The sequence below is a fragment of the Tiliqua scincoides genome, chromosome 9 (assembly GCF_035046505.1).
Source record: "Tiliqua scincoides isolate rTilSci1 chromosome 9, rTilSci1.hap2, whole genome shotgun sequence".
NCBI classification, from domain to species: Eukaryota; Metazoa; Chordata; class Lepidosauria; order Squamata; family Scincidae; genus Tiliqua; species Tiliqua scincoides.
The window spans coordinates 2,228,558-2,242,435 of NC_089829.1; the positions used below are offsets into that span (position 1 = coordinate 2,228,558).

Genomic DNA, 13,878 nt, shown 5'->3' on the forward strand with positions numbered 1-13,878 from the left:
GCATACTCCTGGCCCCCACCACACACTCTGCAGACCACAGGGGGCCCTTTCTTAGGAGCAGTGTGGGCTGGTGGTTAGAGCAGTGAGGGACCAGGGAGTGTCAGGTTCAGATTCCCACTCTGCTGTGAGGCTCATTGGATGTGACCCACTTGAACTAGTCTCTCTCTCAACCTGAACAGGGGGTGGATTAGGGAGCCTCTGGGGCCTGACCTGGCTCTTCTTGCATCCTTAGGGACCTCTCTGGTCAGAATTGAATCGCCGTCACCTTCTGTCTCCGAGGGACAGACTGTGGACCTGGAATGCCTTGTTGGCAGCTATTTGCAGCCCAGGGTCACATGGTACAAGCTAGGGGGGACACTCCCAGCTAATCACCAGGTATGAATTGGGGGGGGGGGCTGGAGCCTTTGAGGTACTGGTCTGCTTTGTGCTCACCTTTCTGATATTCTCCTCTGTTGGGGGGGGCTCAGCAGAGCAGGGGCCTCCTCCTGCTCAGCCCTCCCCCCTGTCTCTTCCCCTTCAGATTACCGGCCACCACCTGAGGATCTTCCAGGCCACAGTAGCTGATTCTGGGGAGTATGTGTGCCGGGTGAGCGAAGGTGGCAGCAATGCCAGAGTCCAGGAGGCCTCTCTCATGGTCATCGTCTATGACTCCTCCCAATGTGAGCAGAAAGGTTTTCTTTCTCCCATGGGTCATGTTTGGGCTAGGGGGCAGGGGCTGGGTGCTGCTCTGACAGGGCCAAACTACTAGTTTGGCAAGTACAAGTGGTCAGGTCTCCAGGCAAGAGCAACTGAATTTGCACCACAAGCCGGACACATTCCAATCCAGAAATGTTGATGCATAAAATGTTGAGCATTTTTTCCTGCTTTGTATGTCTGTAGGTTTCCATGGCCAGCAGTAATCAAACAATTTAGCATATCCGGGTGGGAAGACCATGGTCCTGTCAAAGATTAAAATTCATGTTGTTAAAAAACATGCAACGTTTTGTTCTGTAGCTAGAGACCCCTGGCATGTCCAGGATACCCTGTGAGTGTAATTGTGTCTATATTGGCACCACCAAATGTTCTATAAAAACCAGACTTGCGGAACAGGAGAGGCACTGCCGATTGTGGCACTCAATCGGCAATAGCACAGTGTGCAATAGAAACGGATCATCAAATCAATTTCAAAGCAACGCTTTTAAATTTCAAAGCAATGCTTTTATTCTTTCTAATAATATTTCCCAAGATTTTACAGAAAAGCAATAGAAATATTTAAACATCTGCAAAATATCAACAGCAAAGAAGAGGCTTTACACATGAGTAATACCTGGCTTCCAGACCTAAAAAGAACAGCCATTCAGGAGCTTTATAAGGAAGAGGTTCCTTCCCAGCAGAGATGGAATACTGTGACTAGGCTGAAGTTGCTTTAAGGATGCAATCAGTTCCTCCGTAAGCACCTGGAAGGTGCTGCTTTTTAACTGCTGTTTCTGGCTTTCTCACTAGCAACGTGTCCTATCCAGACTTTTCCCTGACAAAGTTCTGGAAAAGTTACAGAACGAAACGTTGGACTTTGGAAACAACATGGATTTTAATCTTTGGACACAGCCATGGTCTTCCCACCTGGATATGTCAAATTGTTGGATTTTTCCTGTTTGTTTTTTGGGGGGGAGGGGGGAAATGTGGGAATTTGGGGAAAATTGACTACACGCAATATTGCTTTTTCTTATCAGACCTAGACTGGCATTAATGGGTTAAGAACATAAAATGCATTATGTCTAATGAAGAAGGCAAGTAAAACTGAGCCATTGACTGCGTTGATCCAGTTTCAAAATGCAGAGCCTTGTTTCATTCAGCAGCAGTGACAACTGCAGCCAGTGCAGGAGGAAGGCCAGCAGCAATCACAGAAGCCATGAGGGCCCAACGCATCTTGGGCTTGGCCAGCTGCAAAAGTGTGGCTGGGGGGTCAGAATGGAAAAGAAACTCTCAGCAGGGTTGCTGCCAAAAGGAAAGCTGTGGGTGCTTGAGGATGATGATGATGATGATGATCTGTGCTGAAGCGCCGCCTGTTCCCTCTCCAAGCTGGGGCAGCACCTGCTCCACCCAGACCTAGGAGCTGTCCGCCTGCTGAGGCTCTGGCAAAGGCTTCCTGCTCTCTCTCTCTCTCTCTCTCTCTCTCTCTCTCTCTCTCTGTGGGGAACACCAGAAGCTGCCTCCAGCACCACAGAAGTCGCCATTTTTCCATGGGAAAAAATGCCGCAGAAAAACTGGGTCCCTCCGTCCCCCCCCACTGGTCTGTCTATGGGCCTGCTTATTGCTACTTGTATCCCAAGCCAGGCAGTGACAAGCGTGGTCGACTGGGTCTGGTGTGGCCTTCTGGGCATTGGCCTAGCCAGGCAGGGAGCATGTGGAGCGGCCTGGGTGTTGGCTAGCTCTCGCATGGCTGTCCTGGCTCTCTCCTGCCCCCCCCCAAGCGTAGCTCAGTTGCCAAGTGCTCTGGCCTCCCCAGTCTCTTGGGTTGAAGTCTCCAGGTCCACTCATCTCCTCTTCCCCACCCCTGGAACCCCTCACCACCCAGACCCTCTTTGCTCTCCAGCTGCAGGCATCACCCCTCCTGTGAGGATTCAGTCCTCAGCGCCTTCCCTGATCAAAGGACAGACCTTGGACCTCCACTGCATCACTGCAGGCCACCACCAGAGGGGCGCCACCATCCGGTGGTACAAACGAGGCGGGTCCCTGCCTGCCAATCACCAGGTATGCATATGTGGTGGGTCCTTCCCTGCCACCACACCAGGGCCACTTTGACTTACAGAGCACCTCTCCCCGTTGGACCCACAGGTCTCTGGCTCCCACCTGCGCATCCCACAGGCCTCCACGGCCGACTCAGGAGAGTACGTCTGCCATGTCAGCCTGAACTCCGTAGTCAGAGAAGCGGCAGTCATTGTCAGCAGCACCTCCTCCTCCAGTAAGCTTGGGCCAGCCCCCACCCCCAGCCATGGAGCCCTCCTTGTGCCCATGGCTTCCAGCTGGATAGGTCTGCAGCTTCTCACTCTGCTCTCCCCCTCCCCTGGTCCTGCCAGCCTTGAGTGTCACTCCCTCAATGAAGATTGAGGCTTCTTCTCCTCATGTCGCCGAGGGACAGACCCTGGAGCTGGACTGCATCCTGGCCCACCGGGAGCAGCAAGCCACGGTGACGTGGTACAAGCGTGGGGGCACCCTGCCTCCCAGCCACCAGGTACAGGAGCCTTCCTAGAGAGTGGGCAGAATCTTAGAGCTGGCTAGCTGTTGGTGGGGGGCAGATCTGTCCCACTGCGTGGAAGACTTGCCCTTGCCTCAATATGTCTGCCCCCGCCACGTCCCGAATTCTTTGGCCACAGTTCTCCAGCCACCATTCAGGACACACACTCAGTTTCCTTCTTTTGGCTGCTGCATTTGGGTCTTTCTCGAAGCAACAGGAGCCAGAGGGGGCAGGCCTGGAGGGTCCTGGCTGAGGGGCTGTGGCTTCCTCTTGGCCAGTCTGTAGAGTTGGTAACTTTCCCACTATTGTGCTTGGCTGGGAAGGTGCTGCGGTTGAGCTGAGCAGTGGAGTTCTGGTGTGACAGTGGCCTCTCCTGCAAGGCATGCCACAGAGCTGGGGCTAGCAAGAGTATAGTGCCAGGAAGGCCTTTCTTCCCATGTGAGAGAGAGAGAGAAAAGGAGTCACCTCTGCCACGGTGCAAAGGGAGCCCGCCCACCCATGGCTTTTTCTCCAGCGCTGAAGTGCGCAGATGAAATGGCCTGAAGAAACACCTGCCCTTGTCTCACGTGGGGTGGGTGTGCCCTCAGTGACCATGTGGGACCCCCTCCCTCTTCCAGGCCTTCGGGTCTCGTCTGCGGCTGGTGCAGGTCACCCCAGTGGATTCTGGCGAGTACGTCTGCCAGGTCGGTCAGAATGCTGCCACCCAGGATGCTTCTGTCTTTGTCACCGTCCAGCAGGGCAGCGCTGATGCCTTCCGTAAGTGTGGGTCATGCCAAGGTTGGAAGGGACAGACTCTGTGGGGAGCACATGGGCTGGGATCTTGGCGCTTCTGAGACCAGCAGGAGGCTGGGTGGAGAGAGCTGGTGGGTGGGCTACAGGAGGGTTGGGTTGAGTGGGCTGCACAGACCCCCAGCACTACCCCCTCCTTCCTGGTTAGTGCACGGTGGCACCAGCTGGGCGGCAGGGGGGTTGTGTGAGCACCCAGATCACAACTAGCCTCTGACTCTCCCCATCCTTCCCTTGGCGTGGCTCCTCCAGCCGCTGGCGTGACTCCTCCAGTGCGCATCGAGTCTTCGTCAACCTCCCCTGCCGAAGGGCACACGTTGGACCTGAAGTGCATTGTGGCGGGCCCCGCAGCACGAGGCCGAGTGACGTGGCACAAGCGAGGAGGTGCCCTCCCGGCCATGCACCAGGTTCGGAAGCTTGGGCTGGACACTGGCCAAGGGGTTTGGGGAGAAGCCCAAACAGCAGCAGTGAGAAAACTTGCAGGGGGAGGGTTGGGGGGAGGGTCCCATCATTAAAGTGCTGCAGGCCAACTTGCTCTTGAGTTCTGAGCGGGGGGGACAGTGGCGGGACCAGCCTGCCACCTCCCCAGTTCACCTCCAGTTTGTGTGCCCTCCCACCTACCCCAGGTCTCTGGCCCCATCCTGCGCATCCCCCAGGCCTCTGCAGCTGACTCTGGGGAGTACGTTTGCCATGTCAGTGACGGCACTGTTGTCCATGAGGCCTCCCTCGTGGTCACCATCCAGGGCGGCCCTGGCTCCTCCTATGGTAAGTCTTGCTTCTGCAAGCCTGCCCCACTGGACAGGTTGGAGGCTGGAGAGGCCCCTGTGGGGAGTGACACTTGCCACGTGAGGGTCCCAGCCTGGTCTCCCCTCTCAGGGCCTGCTCTAGATCTCTCACTTCTCACCTTTCCAGCGGTGGGCGTCACACCCCCCATACGGATCGAGACCTCCTCACCGACTGTCATTGAAGGGCAGACGGTGGACCTGAACTGTCTGGTAGCCACTCGGCTGCAGTCCAGGGTGAAGTGGTACAAGCGAGGGGGCGCCTTGCCCATCCATAGCCAGGTAAGGGCTGAGGTGAACCGCAGGCCTCCTCCCATGTGTCTTAAAGGCAGGAGGAGTCGGGAATTCAGAGCATCCTCTCTGAAGCTCCCCCCATCTCCCTGTTCTCTCCCTGTGCCCAGATCCTTGGGTCACGCCTGCGGATCCTGCAGGCCTCGGCGGCTGACTCGGGCGAGTACGTCTGCTACGTGAGCGAGGGCACCAGCCCCCTGGAGGCCTCGGTCGTTGTCTCCATTCCCAGCAGCTCAAGCTCAAGTACGTGCTCCAAGGAGGCACCTGCAATCCTGTGCCAGTAGCCAGAGCGACCCCCACGAGGGCCCTGGGGGAAAATGGGGGGCCACTCTGCTTGGGGAGGCCAAGGGGATGTCCCAGGGAAGAACATCCTTCCAAGGAGGGGATACGTGGCTGTGCGTGCAGCCCCCCAAACGGAGGTGCTGCAAGGCTGAGTCTCAGGTCTGTCACTGCTCTGTGGCTTCTGGGGCCAAGAGGCTTGCCGCCGCCACTCTGTACATGCTTAGCCACTCTTTCGCAGGGCCTTGCTAGGTCTCAGCCTGGTGGTGCCAGAGCATGAGATGCCCAAGGAAGGAAGTGGCGGCAGCTGAGGGGCACAGCTGGGAGGCTAGCCACACAGCCCCGCAGAGCACCCATTCCACACTGGACCACCACACACCAGCACTGTGCGGCTTCACAGCACAGATCTCGCAAGCCATATTGTGAACGCTAACCAAGCTCCCCTTGCCGCCGCCTCTGTCCTCCTCAGCTTCCAGTGTGGTCCCGCCAGTGAGGATCAAGTCCTCTTCCTCATCGCTCACCGAAGGGCAGACACTGGAGTTGAACTGCCTGGTGTCTGGCCAGGTCAACCCAGAGGTCACGTGGCTCATGCGTGGAGGCCCCCTTCCCGCCAACCACCAGGTAGAGAGGCAGCCGGGGCTGATCTTTGGGGGCCTGGTGGGTGTTGTGCTCATGGGGTGGTTGTGATTCAGGACCTCTGCCTGCCTGCCTGCCAGAGTGGCAGCCGCTGCACCAGTTCTTACCCAGATGGAGCATGTGCAGTGAGGGTGGGGTGAAGAGATGTGGGAGGGAACAGGTCCCCTCTCCCACGCCCCTGATGATCCCTCCTCCACGGGCAGGTCTCCGGCACCCGCCTACGCATTCCTCATGTCTCCGCGGCCAACTCCGGCGAGTATGTCTGCCGCGTTAGCAGCACTGCCGTCACCCAGGAGGCTGTGCTAGTGGTCACCGTGCAGGACTCGGAGGGACCCTCACCCCATCGTGAGTTCCAGGCTTGCCCCACCTCTTCCATTGATGTGGCTGACCTCCATCATGAGGCTACCTGGGATCCTTGCTGGGCAGTGGAGGCAGCCTTCTGACCCTCTTGCTCTCACTGGCCCTTCAGCCTCCGGTGCTGCTGCCCCTCTGAGGATCAAGCCTTCATCTCCCTCTGTGGTGGAAGGGCAGAGCTTGAATCTGACGTGCGTCGCCCCAGGCCTCCCGCAGGCCACCTTCGCTTGGTATCGGAGGGAGGGGCCACTGCCTGCCAGGCACCGGGTATGTGAGGGACAAGCCCAGCAGGCCACCCTGGGGGTGGCGGGAAATCTTCCTGTGCACCAGAGCTCTGGGGCTAATGGGGGGGGGGAGGTGCTGCTGCTTCTGGTGGGGTCTGAGAAAGTCTTCAAAGATGTGGTAGGAAGACGGGAAGGCTGTCAGCAGCAGGGGGTTCTGAGCAGCCCTTGGGACTGCTCTCTCAGCCTTCTCTCTGCACCCACAGGTCTCCAATGGCCAGCTGCAGCTGGTCCAGCTTGTCCCAGCCGACTCTGGAGAATACGTGTGCCAGGCAGCTGGTGGCTCCGCCAGCCCCCGAGAGGCTTCCTTTGTGGTCACCGTCCTGGCTGGTACCAGTGTTGCTGCCAGTGCTGCCACCCGTACGTCTGAGGCTCCTTCGGGGGAGGGGCACAAGGGGGAGGGTGGTGGCACTACTAGGTTGGCCTGACCCTCTCTTGTCTGGCACCACAGGTCTCCAGAGCCCCATCATCTCCATTGACCCACACAGCTTGGCCGTGCGCAGAGGGGCAGATGTCTCCTTCCGGTGCCGGGTCCATGATGGCGCTCAGCCCATTGAGCTCTCCTGGAAGCTGCCCCACAACCAACTGGAAGGTAGCAGGCTGTGGGGTGGCCCCCACCAACCCTAGGGGAAGACGAGGAGGTGCACCTCTCTGCCTGCCAGCCAGGGAGCCTCATCCTTTGTCCTGGAGACCCCTCCCCTTCTCCCAGGAGGGCAACGTGGGGCGTGCTTGCCCTCCAGTGGTGAAAGCAGCCCCCAACCGCACCTGGATGTGCCTCATGGCTGTGGCTCGCTTGGGGAGCAAACCTCACTTTCTGTGCAGTGCAGGTGACCAGGCATAGCGGGGGAAAGTGAGAGGACCTCACAGGCGCCCTTGCAGTGCCTGCCTCAGATCCCACAACTGGCTCGGAGGAGGAGCTTTGCCTCTCGCTCGCCGAGCACTGGGACTGGAGTGGAGCAGGGGGAGCAGTCGCTCTGTTGGCGACAGAGGCCTTGGTTTCTTCTGCTGGCAAAATCTTCTAAAGATCCCCCAATGAACAATTTAAAAAGTCATCCAGTTTCCCCTCCAGGCCAAGAAGTTTGCTCCTTTTTTAGTGTTCCCTGAAGAGGAAGATGTTTGTGGCTGCTCTGCCTGGAATGGATCTGAGTTGGTCGTGGAGCCAGTCTTCACAGCACGCCCCCCCCAGCCCCCGCCCCTCAGGCCTTCTGCCTCACTGGAGCCCCCTCCCACATACCTGTGCCCTCAGCCCCTCCAGCACTTCCCTGCTTCCCCTCTCTTTTCTGAAGACTTGCCTTTCCCCACAAACCCTTTGGCATGGTGATGCCTTTGTCGGTCCTGCTCTCTCCTGTCCCCAAACTGCATGGGCTGCCCCTCTGCCTTGCTCCTCTCCCATGCTAGCTTCTGGATTGGAAGGCTCCTGGGCGAAGCCCTGAATTTTCCCTCTATGAAGGCCACTATCACAGTCATAACAAAACAATTGGGGAGCGAAAAGCCCCCAATTTGTCTGGGGCCTGACCTGAGCTTGGTGCCAGCTGGAACTCCAGCCAGTGCTGAAGCAACCTGGCTCCCTGCAAGTCTTCCAGCTGGCCAGGGATCATCCTCAGCACAGTGCCCTAGACCAAGGTGGTAGCCTTTAAGCAGCTCTCTGGCTCCAGGAGCAAAAGAACACAAAAGAAAGCTGTGTCCCAGCACTGCCATTGCAAGGCTCCGGGCTGCCTGACCAGGCTGTGGGGCAGGTGAGGGTGGACAAGTCCAACTGTTGCCTGACCAACCTCTCCCAAACACAGATAATGTGGAGATCAGCCCCACGGGGTCTGTGATCACCATCTCCAACGCACACCCCAAAAACCAGGGGGCATACCGGTGTGTGGCCACCAACCGCTATGGCATTGCCAACAGCATGGTCAACCTGATGGTGCAAGGTGAGCGGAGGTGGGTGGGGAAGATTCTGATGCTAAGCCCCTCTTGGCTAGAGCCCAGCAGCCAGCCACCCTGTGGGGTGCAGGCTGAGGATGTGCACTCGAAGGCCTGCACTCACACTGCGGGCACTGCAGCTGGACTCTCCTCTGCCTCTCCTCCCAGGACCCCCCACCGTCTCTGTGATGCCAGAGGGTTCTGTGCGGGTGAAAGTGGGCAAGTCCATCAGCCTGGATTGCTTGGGGTCTGGTGAGCCCCGTGTGCTGGTGCGCTGGAGCAAGGTGGGAGTCCGGCAGAAGGTGGAGCACCAGACCCTGTTGCCACTGGAGAGCCGGGCGGTTTTGAAGGTGGGTCAGATGTGGGCAGCAGGTGTGATACTGGGCTCCAGCCCCCCCTCCCTGTTTCCTGGAGTAGCCTGGCCTGGGTCTGCACTGAGGCTTCCAGCAGGAGGGGCCCTTGCTGCTACTCACACTAGAGACACACAGGTGGCACTTGGCCGCTGGCCTTGCAGGCAGAAGTAGCCCCACCCCAGGCAGACCTCCTGCTCTCCCCCCCAGATCTCCTCTGCTAAGCTTGAAGATGCCGGCACCTACGTATGCATGGCCCAGAACACCCTGGGCACGGCTGAGGCCCAGGTGGATGTGAGCGTGGAGGCTGTTCATGGCAGGCCTGGCGTGCCCGAGGTTACCGTGAACCCAACGCAGACGGTGGTTGCTGGGCAGACGGCGCGGCTTCAGTGCTCGGCCACAGGTAGGAGTGCACCTGTGCAAGTGGGTGCAGAGTCCCCAGGGAGTGCCGCTGTGGCTGAGATTGTTGCGACTGGGCAGGCCTGGGGCTGGGAGGGGCTCCTGGCTGTGTCTGACACGGTCCAGCCTAGCCTGGCCTGGATGTGCTGCTGAGTACCCTCCAGCATTCCATGTTCCTGGCCCGGGAAGGCCCAGCTCCCACTTTCTGCCCCCAGGTGACCCCATGCCCACCATCCACTGGTCCAAGCTGCGGGCCCCCCTGCCATGGCAACATCAGGTGGAGAATGGCACCCTCATCATCCCTCGGGCAGCTCAGCAGGACTCCGGGCAGTACATCTGCAATGCCTCCAACTCTGCCGGCTTCACAGAGGCCTTCATTGTGCTGGATGTGGAGAGTGAGTGGCTAGAGAGCAGCAGCCGGGCCGCCAGTGGCCCAGGCAGGAACTGGATGTGTTTGGGTGGAGGGGGTGCTGGATTGCCTCTCCTCTACTGCATGGGCACCCCCAGGGTACCTGACCAGGCTTTGTGCCAGCACCACCCAGCTTGGCACATCCCGCAACCAGCCTAGGGGTGTGGAACATCCCAGTGAAGCTCTTCTCTCTACTTTCAGCACCTCCCTATGCAACCAGCCTTCCAGATGTGGCATCGATCCGGGCAGGCGAGGCGCTACAGCTGCAGTGCTTGGCCCATGGCACTCCACCTCTGCGCTACGAGTGGACCAAGGCCAATGGCAGCCTCTCGGGCCGGGCCATGGTGCGCGAGGGCATCCTGCACATCAGTCCCACCACGCGCCGCGACTCGGGCACCTACCGCTGCCTTGTCAGCAACAGGGTGGGCTCTGCTGAGGCTCTGGCCCAAGTCCAGGTGCAAGGTGAGTGGAAGGGGGCAAGCCTCCCACAGAGCAGGCAGGACAGGGCCATTGCTGGCACCATCGAGCACAGGACAGGTGTGTGTGTGTGTGTTTTCCAAGGCTGTGGTGAATGTGGGCAGTAGAGACTGCAGCCACACCTATTCCTTGGGATTTGGAAAATCGGGGTATTCATCCTCTTTCTTGGGGGGGGGGGGAGCCGAGACAACTCCCCCCCCCCTCGTGTGCAGGCCCCTCTCTTCTCTGGCAGTGCAGAGATGGAGCACATTTATCGGTTGCCCTAAGATGAGTGGTAACCAAAACTTGGAAACTTCCAAGACAACAGAAGAGAGCTCTAAGGCAAGGCTGTGCAGATGGAGGGACAGAAAGGGGCTTTCCCTTCACTGCTCTGCTCTGCTCTCTCTGGGCTGCACTCCGGTCAGTGCCTGACTCTCCTCTTCCTCACCCTGCCCCCTGCAGGCTCACCTGGAAGCCCCCCATCTGTACGGGTCACCCCACAGAGTGACACCAAGGCTGTCGGTGGGACAGCTGAGTTTGTGTGCTCGGTTGAGGATGGAGACCCCCAAGCACAAATTGAGTGGTTCAGAGAGGACGGGGAGTTGCCCCCCACACACAGCATCAGCAACGGAGTCCTGCGGTAAGAAAGGCCTGCAGGGAGGATCCCAGCCTCACCCTGGAGCAGGCACAGCAGTGGGAAGGGTGGAGGAAGCAAATGAGGGCAGGGTAGAGGGGGTGGAGTGTTTCCATGGGGGCACCCTGTAGAATTGGAACTCCTTGAGGCATGCTGGGCTGGGAAAACCTGCACCGTGGCTCTGGGGGAAGGCTTGGGACGCCCTCCTTGTGCTCCTGCTGCGAGCTTTGGCAGGCCAGAGTGAAGGGACACCCCATGTGTACCTAGCACCGGTGGGGGGGGGGCAGGCTGCATTGAAAGTCCTGGGGCAGGAACGAGGGGAGTGGTGTGGCTCTGTCCAGCCCATCAAATCTCAGTGCCTCTTTTCCACAGGATTGAGAAGCTGGACCGGGGCTGCCAGGGGGTGTATGTCTGCCGGGTCAGCAGCCCTGATGGCCAGGCTCAGGACAGTGCCAGGCTGACAGTCCAGGGTAAGTGGGATTGAGGGGGAGGGGCCAGAGACCGTGTTGGGGCAACCAGCGTCAAGACCACAGGGAGAGATTGGGCAGGGGCGGGCGGTCCACCCAAGAGGCTGCTCCAGTGGGCACTCCAACAGCCAGTCTGCCCTGTTTCTGAGCCTCTGGGTGAGTGGCAGCTTGGAAACCCCTGTCTCCTCAAAATGGGGGAGTGGGCATTCCCATCCCTTTGGCCTGATCCAGCGGGGCTCTTCTTATGGGAAGTGCAGCTATGGACCAAACATGCCTCCTGCCTGCCTGGCCGAGTCGTGGCTCTACTGCATCCCCAGGAGAGGGGAGGGAGCTCCACAAAGCGCTTCCTGGTCTGCCTTGGCACAGTGTGTGTCCTGCTCCCCCCCCCAGCTTGATGGCTCTTCCTTCTCAGCTCTGCCCAAAGTGATGATCAACATCCGGACCTCGGTGCAGACAGTGCTCACGGGCAGCGCAGTGGAGTTTGAGTGCCTGGCCTTTGGAGACCCTAGGCCGCAGGTCACCTGGAGCAAGGTGGGGGGCCGGCTGCGGCCAGAGGTGCTGGTGAGCGGCGGAACGGTGAAGATTGAGCGGGTGGAGCAGAGCGATGCTGGCCAGTACCGCTGTACAGCCACCAACAACATTGGCACTGTCCAGTCCCATGTCATCCTCCATGTTCAGTGTAAGCCTGTCTCCCAGCCCTCACTGCTCCCGAGGGACACCCTGCTATGCCCCCCCCGACCCTACTCACTAGTCACGGTTTCTCTTCCCCACAGCTGTCCCCCAGATTGCAGCTCAGCCAGAGGTGAAAGAGGTCACAGCAGGGTCCGGAGTGGTCTTCCCGTGCTTGGCCTCCGGCTTCCCTGTGCCAGAGGTTGCGTGGACAAAGGTAGCCCTGGTGTGAGCCCTGAGTCCTCTCATGGGAGTGGGTGGGGGACAGAGGCTTTCCTGGGCAAAAGGAAGAACAGTGTCCGGCCACCTGGGTAGCTGGCAGGAGAGCAAGGCGAGAGGTCTCCTGCCACGGGGAGCTGTGCCGGTTGCCAGGCTGGTGGGAGGGCCGGCCCCTGCCGGAGCAGCAGCTGACTGGGGGGTCCTGCGGCACTCTATGTTCCAGCTGGAAGGAGACCTTCCCAAGAACGCCCGCATGGAGGGCAATGTCCTGAGCATTCCCTCCGCCCACCCAGAGGACACGGGCATCTACGTCTGCACAGCCTCTAACCGGCAAGGGAAGGTGACTGCGTTCTCCATGCTCAAGGTGCGAGGTGAGAGCTCCAGGCCTGCCTCTTCTTCTGGCTCCACAAGGAGCATCTCCAACCCTTGTGGGGCTTGGACGGAGGATTGATCCTCTGAGGTAGACCTCCATTCGCCCCTCCCTGTGTGACACAGACACCTGGGCATGTCCTAGTGGTCCCTCTGGGTCCAGGGAGACCTGCCCTGGTTGCAGGGCAGCTCCCCAGGGGCTGGGCCTTCCTTGGTTCAAGGGGCCAGGAGAGGTGTGGCCTCTGTACACAGCCTGACCTTCCCTTTGTTGCAGAGCGGGTGGTGCCCTACTTTACCCAGAACCCTCAGTCCTACCTCATCCTGCCGACCATGAAAGACGCCTACAAGACATTCGCCATCGAGATCACCTTCCGACCTGACACACCCGATGGTAAGAGGAGGGCCTTGGGAGCATTCCTGCTGCCCCTTATCAGAGCCCCCCCAGGTGAAAGCCTTGACTGTGAACCCCACCCCCCCCTTCTTGTGTGGATGGAGCCCAGTGCAATCTCCTTGGCCTCTCTCACTCAACACTCTGTCTTCCCCCCGCCTTCCCCCACCTCTCTCTCTCTCTTCACTGCCCACCTTTGTCTCCTTCTCCCCACCCCCCGTCCAGCTCTTGTGCTTTACTCAGGTAAGTTGGGCCTGTGCCGCTTCTGCTCCTTTTCCCCAACAGTTCCTCTTGGGCCTCTTAACCCTTTCAGCAGCAGAGCTCTGTGTGTGTGTGTTGTGAACAGTGTGCCCCCCAAGTGTCCAGCTTCCCCTGGGGAAGCTGCAGTGAACTCACTAGGAAGTCCTGCCCTGCCTAACCCCAACTAGCTGGCCTGCATCCTGAGGCCATGCCTTGTCCTTCGCTTGGCCACCCTCCGTCCAAGGGGCAGCTCCTTCTCCCTCCCCAGGAACAGTGTGCACGAGTGACTCCTCCCGTGATGGCAGTGTGGTTGGGGGTGCATGGCATTCAGGTTCTGCCAGAGCCATATTCTGGCCATCCACCCTATAGGCCTCAAAGTGATGGGCACATGCTGTGCAGGTAGGGTGCACCCTGTGGAGAGATATCCCCTTGCCTTGCCCTTTGCATGGAGCTGGGCCTCTGCCACTCTGCTGCCTGCAGGTGGGGGGCGGGGGTGCTTTGGTGTCACTTGCCTGCAGCCTTCGGCATGTTGGTCAGACATTGCAGGTGCTCTGGTGCCTGCTCATCTCCCCTGTGCTTTTGCAGGGTTGCTGTTGTACAACGGCCAAAAGAAGAACACAGGTGCTGACTTTGTGTCCTTTGGCCTGGTGGGGGGCCGGCCAGAGCTCAGGTGAGGGACTGTTATTATTATTATCATTATTAACAGTATTTATATACCGCTTTTCAATTAAAAGTCCACAA

At 59.1% G+C, this 13,878-nt stretch overlaps 1 protein-coding gene across 13 annotated transcripts in view; it reads left to right on the top strand.

Moving 5' to 3' along the window:
* The window catches only part of HSPG2 (heparan sulfate proteoglycan 2), a 79,570-nt gene that overhangs the window by 56,765 nt on the left and 8,927 nt on the right, over window positions 1–13,878 (top strand). For all 13 annotated transcript variants that reach the window (XM_066637750.1, XM_066637752.1, XM_066637754.1 and 10 more), the window contains 27 exons: window positions 233–375; window positions 521–659; window positions 2,573–2,730; window positions 2,815–2,941; window positions 3,057–3,211; window positions 3,832–3,970; window positions 4,253–4,407; window positions 4,627–4,765; window positions 4,913–5,064; window positions 5,184–5,316; window positions 5,822–5,973; window positions 6,192–6,333; window positions 6,458–6,609; window positions 6,830–6,983; window positions 7,075–7,215; window positions 8,411–8,545; window positions 8,706–8,887; window positions 9,098–9,290; window positions 9,502–9,681; window positions 9,897–10,157; window positions 10,614–10,791; window positions 11,158–11,255; window positions 11,665–11,931; window positions 12,026–12,138; window positions 12,364–12,511; window positions 12,784–12,900; window positions 13,723–13,807. In XM_066637750.1, coding sequence (XP_066493847.1) covers window positions 233–375; window positions 521–659; window positions 2,573–2,730; window positions 2,815–2,941; window positions 3,057–3,211; window positions 3,832–3,970; window positions 4,253–4,407; window positions 4,627–4,765; window positions 4,913–5,064; window positions 5,184–5,316; window positions 5,822–5,973; window positions 6,192–6,333; window positions 6,458–6,609; window positions 6,830–6,983; window positions 7,075–7,215; window positions 8,411–8,545; window positions 8,706–8,887; window positions 9,098–9,290; window positions 9,502–9,681; window positions 9,897–10,157; window positions 10,614–10,791; window positions 11,158–11,255; window positions 11,665–11,931; window positions 12,026–12,138; window positions 12,364–12,511; window positions 12,784–12,900; window positions 13,723–13,807 — 4,138 coding nt within the window. The remainder of the gene's footprint in view (window positions 1–232; window positions 376–520; window positions 660–2,572; window positions 2,731–2,814; window positions 2,942–3,056; window positions 3,212–3,831; window positions 3,971–4,252; window positions 4,408–4,626; window positions 4,766–4,912; window positions 5,065–5,183; window positions 5,317–5,821; window positions 5,974–6,191; window positions 6,334–6,457; window positions 6,610–6,829; window positions 6,984–7,074; window positions 7,216–8,410; window positions 8,546–8,705; window positions 8,888–9,097; window positions 9,291–9,501; window positions 9,682–9,896; window positions 10,158–10,613; window positions 10,792–11,157; window positions 11,256–11,664; window positions 11,932–12,025; window positions 12,139–12,363; window positions 12,512–12,783; window positions 12,901–13,722; window positions 13,808–13,878) is intronic.